Source organism: Dama dama, chromosome 5, assembly GCF_033118175.1.
Source record: "Dama dama isolate Ldn47 chromosome 5, ASM3311817v1, whole genome shotgun sequence".
NCBI lineage: Eukaryota > Metazoa > Chordata > Mammalia > Artiodactyla > Cervidae > Dama > Dama dama.
The window spans coordinates 97315262-97332174 of record NC_083685.1 but is presented as its reverse complement, the minus strand read 5'-3'; the positions used below and the strand labels follow the sequence as shown (position 1 = coordinate 97332174).

The following is a 16913-nucleotide window of genomic DNA, read 5'->3' as shown; positions in this document are numbered from 1 at the left end:
AGTCTTCCAAAATGGTTTCCACCAATTCGGCCGTTACGGTTTTCGCTTGTCGAACTTCCCCAATCCAAACGGTCACTAGAGCTCCACTACCAATATGGCGAGAATCCTGATTTTCCCCGCACCCTCCTCTTCTCCTCTCCTTTCCCTTCGCCTCCGCCCGCAGGGGAATTGCTTGCCCTTACTTGTCATGGCGACTGTCCAGCTTTGTGCCAGGAGCCTCGCGAGGGTTGCTGGGATTGGGATTTTCCCCTCCCACGTGCTCCGGACTGGCGCTAAAAGTTTTGAGCTCTTCAAAAGTCCAGAGCCACCATCCTGGCCGCAGGTGGCCGCAGGTCTCTGGGGTTATCTAGCGTCCGACCTCGGAGCGTGCATCCCAGGACGGTGACACCCTCCCCCGAGCTTCGGGTAAGCTCTTGACTGAGACTGATGAGTCCTCTATGAGTCACGGGCTCTTGGCTCCTTGTATTTTCAGTTCGGGGGGATAAAGGGCTGGGGGCCGGTCACTGGGGGGTTAGCAATTGGCGGCAGGGAGGGTGGGGGTCTTGGCTAGCGGCATCAACAGCAATGCAATGTTAGGAGGCCCGAGTGTAGATGATTGGGATGTTAAGACCAGCCGAACTCGAAACTGAACACTTGGGCGGGGGAGTGGGGCTTTGGGGAACCTTGAGCCGGCCTAAGGGGTTCTTCCCCACCACCACTAACTCCGTCTCAGGGGGTGTGAAATAAGATGCACAAAGCATCAGGGTCTGGGACTTTCGGATCTCGAAACTTCAGGGATTCATGGCTCAGGATTTTAGAACGTGCAGCATCCCAATGGAACCTCGGGCTCTATTCCGAAGTGGTTCGGGGTGATCCGGAAAGTCCAAGCTGCTCAGGTCCCATAACTTCCGGACCTTTGTCCTTCCTGGAGTAATATTTCCCACTGGCTCTCAGCTCCGCTAGATGGAGAAAATCCGGTTAAAGGCTGTCAGTCGTGGAAGAGGGGCGTGCTAAACGAGAGTTTTGCCCGCGAAGCCCTGCAGAACTAGCCGGGCCTCAGACGCCCTGTTATTGTTTGGCTCTATATTTACATTTCTACCACTGCGGGAGCATTTCCGGTTTCTTTTTTTCGGAGCAGCCCACTATTCACCCGACGTGAGGGAAGTAGAAAGAGAAAAGGTCGTTTATACTGGTTCCCATTACTTGTGAAAGAAGGCTGCTAACCCCTCTACTTTCCCCCCCCCCCCCCCCCCCCCGCCTCCTAGCCTGGTTAGCTACCGCTTTTGGAAAGGAGGGGGTATTCGTTTTGATGCAAACCTTAATCCCTCTCCCTCTTTGAATGGTGTGCTCCATCCCGATCGACCGCTAGCCAGGAGGACGCTACCATTGCGTGGACGGTTTGGGTTTTTTTTTTTTTTTTTTTTTAGTGTCAGAGGGCAGACCCTGAGTATTTCGAGAATGGACACATTTGAAAATTAAACGATAGAAGACTAACGATGGGTCGTTTTTTTGCGGCGGAGAAAGAACTTCTGTATCTGGCTTTGGGCTGAACCATTCCCTTCTCGGACGCTGAGTGAACGTCGTGAAGCGGAAGGGGCGGGGCTTGGAGAGGGGCGGGGCCGAGGTCTTCGAAGCTGCCCTCCTGGCGGAGGCGGCGAACCGGCCTAGGAATTGTACCCATACCAATTTTCCCGGTATCTTCATTATTTAGGGCGCGGTCACCTACCACGCACCTGCTACGAACATGACACTGCGCGGTACTTACGTGCTTTTTTCTGTGTTAGGGGTAGCATTTAGAGCTACCGCCTTTATTTCGATTTGTGTCACCGTGGATTTGTTTTGCCTGTTGGAGAACTTCTTATAAATGGAATCATAGAGTTTGTGCTCCTTTGTGTCAGGCTTCTTTCCGTCTGTGAAATTCACCCATTTTATTGCATGTATCAGCGTATCAATACTTTGTTTCTTTATATTTTAGTATAGTCTACTGAATAAATAAACCATTGATTGTTTATCCATTCTCCTTTTGATGGCCTTTGAGTGGCTTCCCATTTAAGATTATTTTGAATAAAGCTGCTATTAACATTCTTAAAATTATTTTTGTAGTCATGTTTTTATGTTTTTGGATACTTAGGAGTGGAATTGTTAGGTGTTTATATTTTTTAATTATATTAAAAAGTTATAGTTATTCAAAGTGGTTGTACTGTTTTACACTCCCACCAGCAAGATATATCCTGTCTCAGGATTTGGTTTGTCAGGCCTTCTAATGTGGCATATCAGTGTGGTTTTTAGTTTGCAGTTCTCTGTTAAGTATGTTCTAACAGTTCCATGTGCTTACTGGCCATTTCTGTGTCAGATATACAGACTGTTGAAGTGTTTTCCCCATTTTAAAAATCGGTTCATTTGCTTTTTGTGTCCTTGAGGTGTTGGAGTCATTTGTATATTCTGGATAGGAATAATGCATATCCTTTGTCAGATACATGTGTTTTCTCCTGATCTCTTGATTGTCTAACAACTCTTACAAGTAGCAGAAGATTCATTTTTCTTTTCAGTGGTTGCTTTGACCTGTTTAGGAGATCTTACCCCAAGGTCATGAAGATATTTTCTTATAGTTTCTTATATATTTTCTTTGAGAATCTTTCTAGTTTTAGATTTAACAGTTAAGTCTGTGAGCCATAATTTATTAGTCAAGAAATAATTTTTTTTCAGGCTGTGAGTTCAAGGTTCTGTTTTATTTTTTCTTATGGATAGCCAGTTGTTCTAGCTCCACTTGTTGAAATAGCCTTCCTTTCCCCACTGAACTGCTTTAATTGGAGTGCTTGGTCTATTTACATTTAATGCAGTTATTGTTAGCATTTGGGTCTGAGTGCTATTTCCTATCTGTCTCCTTTGTTCTTCAGTTCAAAAAGTTGAGAAACAAACAATACAAATCACACATAAACTCTTTCAGAATAGAGAGGCAGTAACATTGCCCAACTCATTTTATAAGGCCAGCCTAATGCTGTTAATCTATACATAACAGTTGGAAAAGAAGAAATAAAATGGCTTTATTCACAGATGGTATGACTGTGTATACCAAAAGTCCTAATAGAAAATTCATTTTCACACTGTGAGAACTAACAAGTGAAAGCTAAGACTAAAGGCAAGTTACAACTTTCAAAGGCAATATGCATACATTGTATTTTTATATAGTAGGAACCTTGAATCTAAACTCAAAAACATGACATGTGTTAAGTCATGTCTGACTCTGCGACCCCATGGAATGTAGCCCACCAGGCTCCTCTGTCCACGGGTTTTTCCAAGCAAGCATACTGCAGTGGGTTGCCATTTCCTTTTCCAAAGGATCTTCCTGACCCAGGGATCGAACCTGTGTCTCCTGCATTGGCAAGCGGATTCTTTACCACTGAGACACCTGGGAAGCCATGGTGAAAAACATGGTATACTCAGGGATAAATTTAACAAAAGATGGACAAGAGCTCTATATCAAAAACTACAAAATACTGCTGAGAGAATTTAAGGAAATTTTAACATATTCATGAATTGGAACACTCAATGGTGTTAAGGTGTCATTACTCTTCAGAAAGATTTAACTTAATGATTTTTAAAAATGTACAAACTGACAAGCTGATTCTGAAACAAAACATTGGTACAAGTTGGAGGCCTTAAAATACCTGATTTCAAGATTACTGTAAAGTTACAGTAGGGCTTAGTTGTATAACAGAAACTAACACAACATTGTAAAGCAATTATACTTCAATACATGTATGGTCAGTTGTGTCCGAACTCTTTGCGACTCTATGGACTGGAGCCTGCCAGGCTCCTCTGTCCACAACATTTTCCAGGCAAGACTCAAGTGGGTTGCCATTTCCTCCTCCAGGGGATCCTCCGAACCCATGGACTGAACCCACATTTCTTGTGTCTCCTGCATTGGCAGGCAGATTTTTCACCCCTGGTGTCACCTGGGAAGTCCCAGTACTCCAATAATAAAACTTAAGAATATAATAACGTTACAGTAGAACAACAATCAATGAATAGGGTCTGGGAAAAGACACATAAATGTAGTCAAATGATTTTCTGTGAAGGTACCAGAGTGAATCAGTGGGGAGAGGAAAGTCTCAACAAATGGTGCTGAAACAACTGGAGCAGAAAAATGGATTTTGGCCCCCACTTCTCACCATACACAACAGTAAATTTGACATGGTTAATAAACCTACACGTAAAACTTTCAGAAGAGAACACAGTATCTTTGTGTTGGTGTGGGTAGGTTACAGAGCTTTATCAAAGTTTGTCAGATTTTGTGATCAAAATAGTATGATGCCATTTCAACCTATGTAAGTTTCACCTCAGAAACATTTGTGGGGTTGTGGGAAGTGACTAGAGGTATAGGGGAGACGATAAAGGCAAAATGCTTGATTATTCTTGAAGCTAAGTGATGGGTACTTGGGAGGACATTATTCTGTTTACTTTTTAAAATCTGATTAAAATATCCATAATTTCTTTTTTTTTTCCCCCTCAATATTTTTATTTTGGAAAATCACAGAGTACAAGAGTAACATAACACATTCCCACCAAATAATTTTTAACAACATTTTGTCTTATTTTTGTCTCTATTTTATTTTAATTACACAAGTAATGTATAGATACCACCTTTAAAATGTTTTTCTTTGTTAATAAAGCTAAAACCAGGAATTCCCTGGCTATTTTCACTTCCAGGGCCCAGGTTCAGTCCCAGGTTGGGGAACTAAGATCCCACAAGCTTCAAGGCACAGCCAAAGGGGGAAGAAAAACTAAAACTCCTTTGACTCTACTACCCCCAGTACCCTAAGCATACATCCCCTCTCCCTGAGAACATCACTATTAAAGATTTTGTGAATTTGTAGTCTTCTTGCCTTTCATGCTTTTATATACATATATTTATAAGCAATAAATAATCATTTTATGTGTTTGATTTCCATAGACTAAATTATTGTGTTTTGTGTTTTCTTGCAAATCATATTTTCACCCAGTATGTTTCTGAACTGTTTGTGAAATCGCTCAGTCTTGTCCGACTCTTTGCGACCCCATGGACTGTAGCCCACCAGGCTCCTCCATCCATGGAATTTTCCAGGCAAGAATACTAGAGTGGGTTACCATTTCCTTCTCCAGGGGAGCTTCCTGACCCAGGGAACAAACCCGGGTGTCCCGCATTGCAGGCAGACGCTTTACTGTCTGAGCCACTAGGGAAGCCCGTAACAGGTTACATATACAAATAAAATTCATTTCCCTAAACCACTGTAATGAATACACCGCATTTCATTCACCTATTCCTTGTTGATGGATACCAAGGTTGTTTCTTGTCACCGGCCACTAGGAACAACAATGTCATGAACATTTGTGTGCAAGACTCCTTCTATTGCCCCCTTGCAATCATTTTTCTAGGACATCCACCAAGAAACAGTTTTGCTAAGTAGTAAGAGTGTGGTTTTCAGTTTTACCAGATGCTCCCTTATTTCTTCCCAAAATCAATTTTTTTTTCAATTACACAGCTTCCAGCCAACAAAAAGTTGTTTGTTTTTCAAACATCAGGCCCTGGGAGAAGCCAGAGCATAATTATTTAGAGCTTCGGTGTGGCTTCAGACAACCTGAGTTCAAATCCCTGGCCCTAACCCTGGAGAGCTTTCTGAGCCTGGGTAATTCCGTTAACCTTGTTCTCTCCTCTGATGATAGTACCTACCTTACTTGATTTTTGAGAGGATTACTGAGATAAGCCACTGAAAGCAGTGAATCCAGTAAGGTTTATATAAACAGCAGCCATTGTTAGGATAGTGATCAGCCTGCCTCTTCTTTAAGTCCCAGCTGAGTTTACTGCGTTCCCAGGGGGCTGCTTTGAAAAGGCTCTGCCTCCCCAGCCGTCAGGAGGGTCTGGTTTCAGCTTCTGACAATTTAGTATCATGACCCCCTGATGTTCACACCCACAGGGACGTACCTGCTCTGAAAAACTTTCCTAGAGAAAGAAAATGAGAATTCAGTTGCTACCAAGGACTGAGTGGGAGGCCTCCTAGGTCCACAGGGCTGTCCCTCTCCCTGTGGGACTGAGACCTTGCCCCCCCCCTCCCAGAACAGCCCTCCCAACCTGTTTACTGAACACAGTTGCCTGAAGGGGGTGAACTAGCAAAACTCTCAGCAGGACCATAAAAGCCCCACCCCCTCCCAGTCACAAAGCTCTCCAGCAATAATACAGAACAAGTAAAATTGGGATGACCATTTAAAGAGAAGCATTCATTGAGCTCTCGCTATGTGCTTCTCTCAACTCTTTATATTTCCCATAATCAGTGGGATACTATTTTATAGCAAAGGACACGGAAGCACAGAAAGGTTCAGCAACCTCCCAAAGTTAAACAGTTATTAGATGGTGGCTCGGGACGCAGGCCTAGCCCGTCTGCCTCCAGAGCCCATGCTCTGCCATATTTGCCCTGGGAGATTTAAGATAAGTGCGGTCATGCAACAAATTTAACTGACAATACAGCATCACACCCAGGGCTTTTGACTTCTGCGCCCCATCTCTACATAAACAGCTTCCCTTCCATAAAAGTCTCGAAAGTTATTTTGATCATCGATCTAGGGGAAACCCTGGTCCTTTCCCCCAAGGCAAACATTTGGCTTCCCACTGCTGTCCCCATTGCCTTCCTCCAGGCGCATTCAGAGTCCATCCCCCATCAGCTTTGGGAGCTATAAGTGGCCCTTTGCCAACCTCTCAGTTGACGGACTTTCATCAGCTAAAATCTCCTCCAGACTTAACCGATTATGAAAGACAGCTCTGCGTGATAGTCTGTAATGAAGTAAGCATCTTAATCCTAAACCTTCAAACAGTCATTTTTTCATAAAAGCTCATTCACTCACCTATATGTATTGTGGGCGGACCACTTAACCTCTCTAATATGTTCTCACCTGTCAAGAGGCAGGTGTGGTTATCTGGACAAGTAAGATAACCCAACTCCAGGAGATAGTGAAGGACAGGGAAACCTGGTGTGCAGCAGTTCATGAACTCTCAAAGAGTCAGACACGACTTAGCTACTGAACAACAACAACAAGATACCCCACTTGAAACGATTTTGCACACTGTACATGAGTACGCAGACCCTATGTCAACAGAAAGGTGCAGGTGAACCCTTGTGTGCATGCGCGTGCTCAGTCATATCTGACTCATTGGGACCCCATCAGGCTCCTCTGTCCATGGGGACTCTCCAGGCAAGAATACTAGACTGGGTTGCCATGGCCTCCTCCAGGGGATCTTCCCAACCCAGGGGTTGAACCCAGGTCTCCCTGGGCAGATTGTAGGCAGATTCTTTACCATCTCAGCCACCAGAGAAGCCCATAAGAGCTGCTTGCTTGGAGGGGGTTGTCATTACCATGGACACAGAAGAAAAGTGTAGTGAACATGGACTTTCATCAGTGGGCATGGTTCTGAGCAAAGCTGATGACAAATTTGGCATCAAGAAAGATGGCATGTTGAAACTATTTGAAAGCTAGCCTGGGAGATGAGATGGTGGTGACAGGGCCCTGGCCCAGGCCGCAGCCACCACCCCTGTCCCCCTGGCTCCCTTGACTGCTCATAACCAGCTTACAGCCCGGCACGAGGATTCACTTATTCACCCCAGTTACTGAGCCCAACAAGGTGCAGGCCATTATGCTAGTAACTGGTGAGCAAGACAACTTCCCTACCCTGAAGACATTTATATTCCAATAGAGGAAACAGGCAAAATGAGCAAGGAAAGGTAACATAGTGTAGTACCACGAGAATTAAAGTAGGGTGACCTGAATTAAAATAAGGTGACAGGGTTTGGCTGGCTGGCTGTGATGGAGAAGTCTAGGGACACATCCCTGCTAAGGTGCGACATTCATGATGAGGTAGGTGAGAAGGAGGTCACCCTGTAGGGATGCAGGGCCCAGGGTCCCCAGTTCAGTGAACTGGGAGTGCCTGATGAACATCAGAAAAGGAAAGTGAAGTTGCTCAGTCATGTCCAACTCTGCGACCCCATGGACCGTAACCTACCAGGCTCCTCTGTCCTTGGGATTTTCCAGGCAAGAGTACTGGAGTGGGTTGCCATTTCCTTCTCCAGGGGATCTTCCCGACCCAGCGATCGAACCCAGGTCTCCCACATTGCAGGCAGACACCAGGGAAACCAGAAAAGGGAGAGGGTGCTAAGAGGTGAGGTCAGAGAGGTGGGTGGGGGTTGGGCCCAGAGGGATTTGTAAGCCAGGGTGAGGAACCATACCAAGGGAGCAGGTGGAGGGGTGGGGGTGGAGGAAATGAGCCGAGAGTTACTTCATCCTTATTACTGCAACGGAGGGCAGAAATACGTATATACTGAGGAACGCTTGTGGATTCAGTGGTGGGAAGGTTGGAAGTCCCTCTGGTTGCCTTTATCCCTCAAGGAAGTGTGTGATAAGACTGCTGAGGGGTGGGGCAGGCGCCTCCCCTACCCCCCAGCAGATCCTCAGCTTCCCGTTGTGCTGTGGGTGGAGGGGGTCCCTCCTGCCTCCGGGCTGGGTGACCCAGGGTTGGGTGTGTCTCAGGCTGTATCCTCACTTTTCTCCCTCCAGAGGCCACACAACCTTCCAGGGAGCTACAATGGAAGAGTCGCAGGCAGAACTCAGCATGGAGCCCCCTCTGAGTCAGGAGACATTTTCCGACTTGTGGAACCTGTGAGTGGGGGTCTGGAGGGATGGCAGGTTCACTGCTCAGTCTCCAATAACCTTGCCTCACCCCGGTCCCCTGCCCCCTAGTAGAGCCCTATGAGAAACAAAAGCCAGTCCTGACTTTCTACTCCTTTCTTTCAGACTTCCTGAAAACAACCTTTTGGTAAGGCCTGGGGAACAGGCGGGACCTGGGGGCTGCGGGGCCAGAGGATGTGAACTGGGCCTTCTGACGCGTTCCTCCTGTCTGTAGTCCTCCGAGCTGTCCTCACCTGTGAGTGACCTGCTATCACCCGTAATGACCTCAGAAGATGTTGCCAACTGGCTGGATGAATGTCCGAATGAAGCCCCCCAAATGCCAGAGCCTCCTGCCCCAGCTGCCCTGCCACCAGCCACCCCAACACCAGCCATCTCCTGGCCCCTGTCGTCCTTTATCCCCTCCCAGAAGACCTACCCTGGCAATTACGGTTTCCGTCTAGGGTTCCTGCATTCCGGAACAGCCAAGTCTGTAACCTGCACGGTCAGTGGCTCTGGGGAGCCGGCTTCCCTATCAGTGGCTGGCCATACAGCCTAGGGGTTTTCTGTTCAGAAGTTTGGGGTTCCATTTCAGCCTTTGGCTTTTTGTCAGTCTTTTTAGATCTTACCTAGTTAGTCTGTGACCTTTGACTCCATCCCAAGGTTACATTTTCCCCCTTGACCCTTGGGTTTTCATCCTTCCCGTCACATTCTCAGTATCTGTCATGAGGCCATTTCTTTCTTCCTTTTTTCTTCACTCTCATTCATTCTGTAGCTATTGGAAGTATGCTTCTGGGATGTGGACCCCCACCCCCCACCCTGCCATCTCTAGCTACCCTCCCCTCACAGGACACAGCTTCCAATTGGTACTTGGTGTTTGTATATTCAACCCTTGGGTACTTGTCCCCTGACCCTCCATTCATTCTTCCTCCTTCTCCTCCAGTATTCCCCTTCCCTCAACAAGCTGTTCTGCCAGCTGGCCAAGACCTGCCCGGTGCAGCTGTGGGTCGACTTGCCACCCCCGCGCGGCACCCGCGTCCGCGCCATGGCCATCTACAAGAAGTCGGAGCACATGACGGAGGTTGTGAGGCGTTGTCCCCACCATGAGCGCTCTGACTATAGCGATGGTGAGCGGCGGGGACTGTGGCTGGGACCGGCCTGGCACCCGGAGCGCCCAAGCCCCTAATTCCTCCCTGATTGCTCTCAGGTCTGGCCCCTCCTCAGCACCTTATCCGGGTGGAAGGGAATTTACGCGCCGAGTATTTGGACGACCGGAACACTTTTCGACACAGTGTGGTGGTGCCCTATGAGCCGCCCGAGGTCCAGTTTGCCAACTGGGGTTTCCGGGGGGAGGGGGTTTGTCTGTGACCATCCTCGGTGGGAGGGAGGGGCCTTTCTCCTTCTTACTTGACCTTCCACAGCCCGGTGAGGTGTGCAGAGCAGATGGGTTATCCCCATCCCACAGCTGAGGAAACAGGCTCACAGAGGCTGACAGCCTCCCCAGGGCTGGGTAGCCTCACACCAGGCCTGTGCTCTCTCCCAGATCGCCTCTGAGTGCACCACCATCCACTACAATTTCATGTGTAACAGCTCCTGCATGGGGGGTATGAACCGGCGGCCCATCCTCACCATCATCACACTGGAAGACTCTTGGTAGGGACCACACACCACCCTCCACGCTAGCTTGCTCCCTAACCTCTGCCTGCCTGTCCCCGGGGCCCTGCCCCTCACCACATTCTCCCACACTACCAGCCATCGTTCCCTCTCACTGCATTCCCTTTGTGGACGTCCTCTGCTGCTCCCTCCCTCCTTTCTCCAGCTTTGGGACCTCTCTTGCCAGGGTCTTCTCAATCTGGAGCTGGAGCTCAGGCTCCCCTTGGGATGGGGGTGGTTGGGAGTAGGTGGGGTCTGGTTCACAGGAGAACACAGACAGGGTCCCCCTTTCTGATTGCCTCCTGCTTCCCTCTTCCTACCCTGGTAGTGGTAACCTGCTGGGACGGAACAGCTTTGAGGTGCGTGTTTGTGCCTGTCCTGGGAGAGACCGCCGCATTGAGGAAGAAAATTTTCACAAGAAGGGGCAGTCTTGCCCCGAGCCACCCCCTGGGAGCACTAAGCGAGGTGAGCAGGAGGTAGAAGAGGCAACGAGGGTGCAATTCTGCCCCCAATTCACTCTTTTTCTCACCTTTCCTTGCCTCTTTCCCAGCACTGCCTACCAGCACCAGCTCCTCTCCACAGCAAAAGAAGAAACCACTGGATGGAGAATATTTCACTCTTCAGGTACCAGGTCTGGGGGAGAGAGAGGTGCAGTCTCTTGCCCCCACTCCACAGGGTTGGATAAGGGAAGAAAAAATATAAATGTAGCAGATGTGAGGTTAAGCCCATTTTTTCTAGTCATCCTTTCCTCTGTCCATGGCCATGATTCACTGGTGATGGTGGCTGTGGTGTTCAGTCACTCAGTTGTGTCCAACTTTTGCAACCCCGTGGACTGTAGCCTGCCAGGCTCCTCGTCCATGGGATTTCCCAGGCAAGAATACTGGAGTGGGTTGCCATTCCCTGCTCCAGGGGATCTTCCCCACCCAGGGTTTGAACCCATGTCTCCTATATTGGCAGGTGGAATCTTTAACACTGAGCTACTGGGGGAGCCCCTTGGTTCTTGTAGTGACTTTGCCTAATATTTTTTTGTTCCCTTCCTTCCTTGCCACAGATCCGTGGGCGTAAACGCTATGAGATGTTCCGAGAGCTGAATGAGGCCTTGGAGCTGATGGATGCTCAGGCTAGAAGGGAACCAGGGGAAAGCAGGGCTCACTCTAGGTGAGTGATCCAGGTCTTCCCCAGTGCCCGGGCACACACACACACACACACACACACACACACACACACACCTGCTGCTTTTGTGTGTTAGAAAGCCATGGTATTCCATTCTGGTCCTGCCTTCAAGGTAGAAGGCAGCTGATACCCTGCTGCTGGGTCCCAACCCTGCCCAGACATTCTTTAGGCTTCCTCCACTTTCCTGCCTCCGGGGGTCCGGGGCATGGATGTTTCTTTGCCTATTCTAGCAAACCCTAGACTCTCAGAGCTAGGGTCTCAAACAGAGACCTGATAACTACGGGATATCAGGCCTTGGAGTCAGATGCTCAGCCTTGCAAAGTACTGAAGAGTCATGTTGGCCTTGTTACTTCCCCTCCTGGGCTCAGTTTCCTCATGTGTCAGCTGGGATAAGGGAAGATTAAGAGACTTATACCCACAAGTACCCCGAGGTGCTCAGTCAGCATGTCTGCCCTTGGCGGTGACCATTTTACTGTAAGTTCTCCTTGCTCCCGCCTCGAGCCCTTCGAAGCTTAGGTCCAGGAAGAGGGGCCCAGAGCTCCTCACTCAGATGACGTCATCTCCTCCCCTCCCCTCTCTCCTCACAGCCACCTGAAGTCTAAGAAGGGGTCTTCTCCCTCCTGCCATAAAAAACCAATGCTCAAGAGAGAAGGGCCTGACTCAGACTGATGTCTTCTGCTTCCTGTCACTGGTTGACATCCCCACCCTCATCCCCCACCCCTTCCCTGGCGTTTTTTGAGACTCAGGTGCTTAGACCTCTGTTTGGTGCAGGTGCGCCTTAGAAACCCCCTGGGATTCTTCGTCTGCTCAGCCTGCGGCTCTGCCAAAGAGGCAGACCTGTGCTCGTGGTTTTCTGGGGATTTGGGGGGTGCTGGCGCTTTCCAGCTTAGCTTTCAAGGTTTTTACTGTGAGCAGCGTTCGGGAGAGGTCAGAAGGTGTTCCTTCGTGTGAGGAACATCTTATAACCAGCCATACACTGGGTTGGAAAACTCAGTTCTCAGCCATACTAGCCAGGGAAGCTATCTTAAGTTGTTCGATTTTCTCCTGACTTCATTGTTCACATCTATAAAAAACTGATAATCATATCTACCTCACCGGGGGTTTGTTGTGAGGGTTGATGAAATAATGTATGTCTGGCCCCAAAACCATCATTTGATTACATGATGTCTGGAACTTAGTGCCTTTTGTGGGTGCTGGTTCTTTGTCCCCCTGGGTGGATGATTTGACAGTTTCTGACTGGATGGCTGGTTAAAGGGAAGAAGTCTCCAAGTCCCTTCTCTCCTGGCCCTGCCAGATCATAACCCCTTGGTGAACCTCAGTACCGAAGGGGAAAGCTCACCTTATCCTGGATCCGAGTGGCTTCCATCCCTGCTCTATCTGCCAGTACCTGTTTTATTTCCCCCAAATGCTTCAGCAGATTTCTTCTGTACTCTGCAGGGCACATCTGCATGTGTCACCCACACCCCTCCTCTTCCCTTTTTATATCCCATTTTTTATATCAATTTATTTTACAATAAAACTTTGCTACCACCTGTGTGTCTTGAGAGACTGGGGCCAGTGCAGGGGTGAATTAAGGGAGTGAGTTTGGGAAGCAGCCACCTGAGTCGGGAGGGTGGCGGCAGGCGGCCCCAGTGCCTGGTTTCCTGGAGGAGAACAAAGCCTGGAGACTGGGTCAGTCTGCAGGCTGCATGACAATAAGGGAAGGGGTGCCTCCATTCATAACTTGGGAACCGACTGTCCCCCCTCCCCTCCTGCCAGGGCTGGCGCAAGGTCTGCTCCTGCTTCTAGGATTGGGCTACTGCCCCCTCTCAGCCTCACCAAGGATTACCGGATTTAAATGTCTGATTTAGTAAGCCTGAGCTTCCGGGGTGGCCATCTGCTCCCCAGGAAAGGGGCAGGATACCTGGGTTCTCAAGGGGAAGGACGGTGGGTGCTATGGTGAGGAGGGAGAACAAGGCCTGCCAGCCAGGGTCCCTGGGAAGTGGGGGCGGCTAAGGTGAGGGCTGGGACGTGGGACTTGGGCCTTCCCGGCGTCCCCTCACCCGGGCCTCGTGCCAGCCAGCTGAATGAATGGAAGCTTTAAACTCTGCCAGGAAAACCTTTCAAAGGACTTCTTGGGGTAGGGAGGAGAGTTGAGCCTGGGGAGCCCTGCACCCCCTTCCAACCCGTTCTGTTCCTTACAGCTGCCAGCTCCCAGGGAGGGGGGCTGGGGGCAGGCTCTCCCCATCACCCCACACCCGCCACTGCTGCCTGAGCCAGTGTTGGAAGGATGGCCAGACTGGGGACACAGCTCATCCTGCCTCCTCCCTGGGGGCGGAGAGAGCAGAGTAAGGTCCAGAGGGGCTTCTGGGACCACTGTTCCCTCAACCTGACTTAAAGTCCCTGAAGGAATCCCCAGGCTTACCCTGAGGATCCCAGACAGCTGTGAAGCCACCAGCTCCCTGGCCTCGAAGCCACACTTCTTCCTTGCTGGAGAATGCCAAACATTCCCCAGGATACCCAGAGCCACCTCTTGGAGAGATCTCTAACTTTGCCATCTCTCCCCACAAGCCAGGCCCTTGGTAAACGAGAGCAGTTGAAACTTATTTCCTCGCCTCACTCCTGTAGACAGGTCACCTTGAGCCTCTTTCTGACCAGTGTCCTGCACCCCGCTACACTCCACACTTCTCTAGAGTGTGTCCTTAGCTCTTTTTGTTTCTGCTCTACTCCTTCACAAAGCAGAGCCTTTCTGGCTCTGCCAGTCCCTTTGTGTTCTGATAGGTTACTGGTCTGAGAATTATTAGTCCTGGGTTTTCAGGCCAGTTCTACTAAGCTATGTGTCTTCCAATGAGTCCCTGACCTCTCTGGTCCTACTTGCTCACTTCCTTCCCTCTGGCTGTATTCCCTCCTGACAATCTAGCCAGCGGATATTCCTTGACTGATGCCTTACTGTGTGCTCAGGATTGTTCTGTGTTGTGGGGACCCGTGGCAGACTTGGCCCTGCCCTCACACTCAAAGAGCCCAAGCCCTGTTGCGCTAAGATTTAGAATAATTTTAAAAACTTGTCTCCTTGATTTCAGGAACACAGGGGCCCCCAAATCTATAACACTCAGCAAAAGTTGTACAATGAGGAAAATGTAAAGCCATAAGTGCTTTCTTTATTGTAAAAAAGTAAAAGGAAGCTAGCATGCATCCTAAAAATTAAAGATATAACTTACTGAAAGAGAAAGCCAAGTTGGTTGAAAGAATAAATTCAAAAGTAGGAGTTAAGGGAGGGAAAAAAGATACACTTTAAACAAAGAGAAAAACTCAAGAGTTTGATTGAGAAAAAAAGGAAGAGTAAGCAAATTAATCAAATGTTTAAACAAACTATGCCAGACCATAGGAAAAGTGGAATCTCCAATTCATATAAATTTTTTGTGGTTTCATTAATATTAAAACTTAAATCAATATACTAAAAAATTACATGCAAAGTAATTTATAGAGATGCAAAATCACTAAATAGTATCAAAAAATATATGTTGATGAATCAAAAGAATATTAACATAACCAAGTAGACTTTATTCCAGGAGCATAAAATTGGTTTAATAGAGAGTCTGTCAACATAATTCATTATATTAATAAATTAAGGAATAAAAATATGATCATATCAACAGATGCTGAAAGGAATTTGATTAAATTTCAGCAGCCATTCCTTTAAAAAAAAATTAAAATAGTAATGGAGGAACTTTCCTGGTGGTCCAGTGGTTAAGACTGTGCTTCCACTGCAGGGGGTTTGCGTTTGATCCCTGGTCAGGCAACTAAGATCCCACATTCTACTTGGTCAAAAAAAAAAAAAAATAGTAATGGAATCCTGGTATTATCCTAATGGTTAAACCCTAAGGTCATTTCAATTTAAATTAGAACTATACAAGAGGACTTCCCTGGCAGTGTTAAGACTTGCTTTCACTGCAAGAATGCCCACTAACATCAGTTTTAGAGCACTCAAGAGGATTTTTAGAAATGAAGAAAACAAAACATTGGTTAAAAAATAAATATTTTTGCTTTTTGGACCATATGATTATGTTTATGTACCTAAAAACTAACCTCTTGGTTAATAATAGGTGATGGAATTAAGCTAATTTAATAAGGTAGATGGATAGTAGATGGCAATAAAATAATTAGGGATAAGTTTCACAAGAATCACACAAAAAATGAAAGAATGGCACAGACTCTATATGGAGAAAATTATAAAATCTTATTTAAGGACATAAACCAAGCTCCAAACAAAAGGAAAAGATAACCTGTTCTTACATGGGGAAACTTACTATCTGAAAAAAAAGACCAGTTCTCCTGAAATAAAGATACAATGCAATTACAATTAGAATCTCAACACGTCTTGATGGCTTTTGTTTTTGAGAATTGGATGTATTTGTCATAAATTCATAGAGAACAAGTGCCCCCAAATACCCAATAGTTGTTTTTAAAAAGGAATGGGCAGAGGGCTTGCTTGCCTTGCTAGATATCAGAAAACAGACTATAAAATCAACTGGAATCAGATCAATATAGCTTGGTATATGGAGTAGTAGACAAGCCAGCAGTGAATCCAGAAGAGCTGAGTATATAGTAAAATGTATATACAGCCAAAGTTGGCATTTCAGTTCAATGTGTTTAGTTGCTCAGTCATGTCTGACTCTTTGCGAACCCATGGACTGTAGCCCACCAGGCTCCTCTGTCCATGGGGATTCTCCCGGTAAGAATACTGGAGTGGGTTGCCATGCCTTCCTCCAACCCACTCCAGGGGATCTTCCCAACCCAGGGATCGAACCCAGGTCTCCTTCATTGCAGGCAGATTCTTTACCATCTGAGCCACCAGCGAAGCCCAAGAATACTGGAGTGGGTAGCCCATCCCTTCTCCAGATCTTCCTGACCCAAGAACCAATGGGAGTAAGTAAATTAAGAATTTTTTTTTAATGAAGCTGACACACTAATAAAATAATACCAGACTCTTCATTTGTACCACACACAAAAGAAATCAAAATAGAACAAGTGTGGGAATTCCTTGGCAGTCCAGTGGTTAGGACGCCAAGCTTCCACTGCAGGAGGCTGGGGTTTAATCTCTGGTCATGGAAGATCCCTCAAGCTGAGAAGTGACGCCAAAAATAAATAAGTAAATAAATTAAATTTTTAGTTGTATTGTTTTTTTAAAAATAGGCAAAGGAATTAAGGCATATGTAAAAATTAAAATGAAATAAAATCCTGCCCAAAATATTTTTACAAAATATGAGTATAGCCTTCTGGAAATTCCCTGGGAGTCCAGTGGTGAAGACTCCATGCTTTCACTGCTGAGGGGTAGGTTCGATCCCTGCTCCCTAGTCTGGGAACTAAGATCCCACAAGCCACACAGTGTGGCCAAAAAAAGAAACCACTTTTTAACAGTAAAGAAGCCACCACAAACTCAA

The 16913-nt window shown here is 47.2% G+C and overlaps 1 protein-coding gene across 1 annotated transcript; it reads left to right on the top strand.

The window, feature by feature from the left end:
- The first annotated feature begins 247 nt into the window (after positions 1-247).
- Positions 248-13023, top strand: TP53 (tumor protein p53). Its single transcript, XM_061143370.1, has 11 exons — positions 248-405; positions 8560-8661; positions 8797-8818; positions 8906-9172; positions 9611-9794; positions 9875-9987; positions 10211-10320; positions 10649-10785; positions 10871-10944; positions 11372-11478; positions 12081-13023. The coding sequence occupies exons 2-11, from the start codon at positions 8588-8590 to the stop codon at positions 12160-12162; spliced, it is 1170 nt and encodes a 389-aa protein (XP_060999353.1). The 5' UTR covers positions 248-405; positions 8560-8587; the 3' UTR covers positions 12163-13023.
- Positions 13024-16913: the final 3890 nt, after the last annotated feature.

Excerpts from the sequence above, each read along its gene's own strand:
- TP53 (XM_061143370.1), top strand. The coding sequence starts at position 8,588 with ATGGAAGAGTCGCAGGCAGAACTCAGCATGGAGCCCCCTCTGAGTCAG. Across the intron at positions 9,795-9,874 it reads GCGCTCTGACTATAGCGATG|GTCTGGCCCCTCCTCAGCAC; the intron begins GTGAGCGGCGGG and ends GATTGCTCTCAG. Across the intron at positions 10,945-11,371 it reads GAGAATATTTCACTCTTCAG|ATCCGTGGGCGTAAACGCTA; the intron begins GTACCAGGTCTG and ends TCCTTGCCACAG.